The 5,626-nt window shown below is 33.4% G+C and overlaps 1 protein-coding gene across 1 annotated transcript; it reads left to right on the forward strand.

The window, feature by feature from the left end:
• Positions 1-1,378: 1,378 nt before the first annotated feature.
• On the forward strand, positions 1,379-3,699 carry LOC145032935 (uncharacterized). The gene is made up of 3 exons (XM_078981902.1): positions 1,379-2,260; positions 2,548-2,770; positions 2,848-3,699. Exons 1-3 carry the CDS (start codon positions 2,009-2,011, stop codon positions 3,327-3,329), a joined length of 957 nt encoding a protein of 318 aa, XP_078838028.1. The 5' UTR covers positions 1,379-2,008; the 3' UTR covers positions 3,330-3,699.
• The last annotated feature ends 1,927 nt before the right edge of the window (positions 3,700-5,626 follow it).

The following is a 5,626-nucleotide window of genomic DNA, read 5'->3' on the forward strand; positions in this document are numbered from 1 at the left end:
TAACACAGGTAAGCCAAGGTAGCACGATTTCTGCATCAGTCCTAGAGTTCATGCATTTTGAAGATAATATAAACTTCAACAAGGTTCAATTTTGTTATCCTTACTTGTATTGTAGCCCTAATTTCTTCAATTTCATGTTTTTGAAATTGTAAACTGTAAACAAACATCACATGTTTGTTGTGTCTACACTTTGATCTTAGTCCATGGATGGTTCCTTTATTTAGTCAAGAAATGGTAAAAGAAAACTGTATACTACCTAAATTCTCTCTTTCACTTCTTCTCAATTCAACAATTTCATATCATAATAGTGAAATTAAATGGTTTACATATGTGATTTATCTTGCATTTTCGGTATTGCTTTAGACAGGAGAAAGAACCCTAAGATTTTTTTAGATTAGGCTCTTATAGTGTACGCCTTCTAAAGGCTGCAATTTATCCAGAAAACTTTCTCACATTGCAAATGTCAATACCTGCACAACTTCATACGGTGGACAATACATGTTTGTCTAGTGCCGACTGTATCTCCATTTGAATGGTAGTTTTATAATTCATGATTTCTAAAACCATTAATTTGTCATTTATATATATACTACTAATCTGTATCTATCATGTTTATGCATCCCTTTTCAATCACATCTCCTCCGTATGACGATTACCAAGCCATTCATATAAGACAACGGACGCGATGACGAAGACCCAAACTGCAGGTCAATGTATGATAGGAATAATAACGATGTCGATACATGATAAGGAGACTCACGTGATAAAGAGAACCACGTAGCTAAGATTGATCATAATTAACAATGATTTAAATTTTATCTTTTATTTAAAAAGGGTATTTTGGTAATTTTATATGTACTTTTGATATATATATATATATATATATATATATATATATATATATATATATATATATATATATATATATATATATATATATAATATTTTGGTATTAATTGATTTATATCTTATTAAATTATAAGATTGGATATAAATGAGAGTTTAATATGTTAAAAAGATATATAAATAATTATAAATTTGAAAGGATATATATATATATATATATATATATATATATATATATATATATATATATATATATATATATATATATATATTAATGTTTGCAAGGGTATTTATAAAATTTTCCTAAATAACATTTAAAAAAATGAAAAAAGAATTGTTGGTCGTTATTATTAAGAAAATCGTTCCTTGTGGTAATATCGCACTATAATTTTTTTGTATACGTGAAGGTGGATAAAATAAGAATAAATGAAAAATAGTTGGGGGGTGGGGGGAAGAGATTAATTGACGAAAGTACCCCAGAAGCGAATATGCTTTTCTTTTCTGTCTAAATACGTAATTCACCCATATCCTCCACTTTACTAGGTCCAATTCACGGAAAATCCTCCGACAGAGCCCTTTTTGGTAATTTCCCACTCAATCCAAATCCTCTTTATATCATTTTCCCCCTTTCTTGCGTCTTCATCCTCTGCGGGTTGGTTGTGCCTCTTGCCGAATTCTCTCAATTACCTTCCTCTCACCCCCTTTGGATCGTTATAAATCTTTTCTAATTCCTTTCAGATATTGAATCACACGTAGTTTTTTTTTTCTTTATATATTTTGATTGATTAGTTTTTTGAATGATACATAATCGAGTACAAAACAGAATAAACTTAAAAAGAAGAAGATGAATAGGGGAAGATTGAATATTTTTAAGAGTCAAAGAATATAATTCGAATCGGATATCCGTTTCTTTGTTTTCAGCGGATTTTGAGCGTTGGTTTTGTGTTTTTTAATTTTCAATCCATTACGAAATTCGCAATTTAGGGTTTTTTGGGTGTTGATTCCGACGTTCTCATAGAGTATATAATTTTTATCGTACGTTTGATAAACGATCAATTATAATTGGGTATTCGTATTATTTGGAAAACAGTTTTTTTTTTTTTTTTTTTAGTTTTTTATTTTGATTTTTGCGGCAAGTTGATTTTGGTGGGGGTGGTGGATCATGGATTGCGGAGTCTACGCGGCAACAGGAGACCCGTGGTTGATGATGGATAGCAGTGGCTCCGGTGGTGGTGGTGGCGGTGTAGGCGGGCAGATGTTGGGTGGGGCGTTTAGCCACGAAAGCGAACATGATTTGGCAGCGATGGTTAGTGATTTCTTGGAAAACGGGAGTAGTTGTGGCGCCGATTCACGGTGTAGTAGCGACAGCGATTCCGGTTTCTGCGAACTCGCTCACCTCGCCGACAAGATTTCGGTATCCCTCTCTCTCTCTCTCTCTCTCTCTCTCTCATCAATTTCAATTCTTAATATTGTAATCCATTGACAAAACAGTGCTGTAACTGTTAGAATTGATAAAAAAAAAGTTGATCAGACCCTATAGTTTTAATATAAACAATACCAATTTCTTCCATAAGTTATTATTACCGATGCTTCACCCGTAAATGCCAATTACTTTATGATTAATTAGAGCGTCCATGAATTCCTCTCCATTAAATGCACCCATGCAATTTACATGACTGAAATTAATTTTTGTTGGTGTAGTACTACAAAGTTTTGCTGTATAAACACGGGATCGACATGCTGTCAGTAGTTAATTCTCTCATCCTATCAATCAATACAATGGACCTTCATTTTATCAGATCAGGTTCATTTTCATGTAACGCTAGTTGCATAAGGTTCTCTCTCGTCAAACTTCTAAGGCTCTCCGGTTACGATGCTGCCGTCTGTACATCCAGGTGGCAGGGCACCGGAAAAGTTCCCGGAGGTAAATCTTTAAACCTTATATATATATATAAGGTTGAAAACTGTAATAATGTTTTTTATTTTATTTTATTTTTGTAGGGGATCATGAATACGTTGATATTATAAATTACAATGATTCGGGAAATGTTGACCGGTTAATCATTGACATTGACTTTCGAAGTCACTTTGAGATAGCTAGAGCTGTTCCTTCTTACAACCGGATTCTGAAATCGCTTCCTGTTGTTTATGTGGGAACATTAACAAAACTAAAGCAGTTTCTTCAAGTTATGGTTGAGGCTGCAAAATCATCCTTAAAACAGAACTCAATGCCGCTTCCACCTTGGAGATCCTTAGCCTATCTGCAATCCAAATGGCACTCCCCATATCAACGACATGTAAACCCGGAATCGGAATCGGAATTGTTTTCCGGTTCCGGTTTTGGTTCTGAGCATAAGCTATGCATCGGACACCTGAATCGGCTCAAGTCTTTGATCCAATTTGAGATGGAAACAGAGCGGAATCATGTGAAGAAACCGAATCCCACGGGCCGAGTGAAGATTGTAAAGAGATTTATAAAGTGAAATAAGTGAGAATGGAAATAGTAAAGAAGGTTAAAATGGTAATAACTTAAAACCCATCAAGATGGATGCTTTTTTGTTGCCATCGGAGGTCCTGATGGGATATGGTATACTTGTTTTCTTTGGTGTTTTTCTCATTGATTTTTTTTTGTGTTATTTTTTATAGGGTTTATTTTTTCATCTCTTGATGATAATCTGGATCCTCAGTGTTTTGTTATGTGGATCCTAACAAGTTTTGCTTTGTTTTGTTTTTCATTTTGGAATTTGTTTTGTTTTGGTGAGATGTTGTTAGAGGCTGTCTGGATAATGTTATATTCTTTAACTTATAGGTGATAAAGTTTATTCTATGGAAATAAAATTCTGTATTTGTTCCTTTTTTGGTTTTCTGCTCAATGTCTTACATTTTACTTGCGTCTTATGATGATGTCTATTTTAAGATATAAACATACACGAACACATAATTATATGAAACGTGTGTTTGTATAAAAGTATTAAACTCAAGAACTTTAACGCGAAGAAAGCGATAGCCATTCCACCATACTAGATGCCTAGTATCCGAACCATTGAACTCTCACAAGTTAGAGCTAAAGCGTTTTTAATCGCTAACATCGTCTTGGATATATTACAATTTACAACTATATATATATATTGTTAATATGGGCCATTATCTTTTGGGGCCTTATGCAAGTGTCTAGTGTACACTTTTTGGGCAGGTCCGAGTCTACATACTTTTTGGGCCGGGCCGGGCCAGTATGGGACGTATCTTGGCATTTGGCAACTCAGATTGATATTGATCAAAGACAATACGTAATTTAATGATCAAGACAATCGTAACTCAAATGTATTAAATTATATAAATCCACGATTCAAGAATATGCTTCACTTTAATTAAGATTGGTTATTTTTTCTTATTTCTTTTTTCCAAACGACGGGCCACCACAAGATTAAAGCATGCGAGATTCAAACTCGGTTCAATTCCATTTTAAAGTACTTCGTACAAAGTGATTACTATTATGCCATTTCATTTTAAAGTACTTCGTATAAAGTGATTACTATTACGCCATTTTGATGGCGGTTAGATTATTTTTCCTATTAGCATTTAAACCATGACCAAGTTCTATAACCCTAGTTTCTGAGTTAAAACAAAAAAGTGGTTACATTTTTTATTAAATAATGTGTAAGATAAAGAATGATATTTACAAAGAAGAAATAGCAAGGATGGCGTTTGGTAACTATCCATCTAGGTTAAGTTTTAGCTTAGGTTTTCGATGAATAATTCAAAAGTATTACTGTGAAACAATCTTATCAAGTATGTTGTCTTCTTCGGTTTTTACGCTTCTAGCAACATCTCGTTGCCAAAGATCCTGATAACACCTAAATCAATGTAAGAACCGCTTAATCAAAAGATGATCGTCAGTTCTTATTATGCCTTGAAGAATCAACCTAATTTATTCTATTTAAAGTCATATCTAACATAGGATTATCAAACTTCCACCATCTACCTATTTGATACCAAATTGGAGAAGCCATGGCACATGATTTTGATAGAAATTACATAGGATATGCAAGTCCGGTCCAGACGGTGGGCAACCCGGGCAATTGTCCAGGACGCATGTCTCTAAGGGATCCAAAATTTCTAGAAGATATGATATATATATATATATATATATATATATATATATATATATATGTATATATATATATATATAGAGAGAGAGAGAGAAAAAAAAATCAACTTATCTAAAAATGCTAGGAAAAATAATTTTCTTTAAATTTGTTGTTTTTCTCATGTTGTGGCTATATTTTTGTTTTTTAATATTAATAGTGAATTTTATAACGATTGATTATTTTCAACTTTATGGTTCTATTTTTTTTTTCATCCTAGACCCACTATATCTTTGGATCGGCATTGAGGATATGCAATTGGCTAGTTTCCCTTTATATTATATTGGTGGAAAAAAAAACATTTAGTGTGTTTATAATAATTTCCTTTTGATAGACTTTTACAAGCTTTAAGTGGATCAAAAGATAGGCCAAGCTCATACATACTAGGCCTTAGCTAATGACATGAGTGTGTGAAATGGTGGGCAATCTCTCTCTCTCTCTCTCTCTCTCTCTCTCTCTCTCTCTCTCTTAGATTTGCAGATTAAAGGTGGGGTTCGGGGTCATAATGGAGGGTGACGATTGTTTTAAATGGGCAATATGGAATGTGTAAAGGAATGAGACCAGCTCCATTTCGATGTCATCGACAATTGCAGGTCTATAGCAGGGAAAAACGACAAAGTTGATGTGGTCGCGTC

This window comes from Lactuca saligna, chromosome 2 (genome assembly GCF_052625555.1).
Source record: "Lactuca saligna cultivar CGN05327 chromosome 2, ASM5262555v1, whole genome shotgun sequence".
Taxonomy (NCBI): domain Eukaryota; kingdom Viridiplantae; phylum Streptophyta; class Magnoliopsida; order Asterales; family Asteraceae; genus Lactuca; species Lactuca saligna.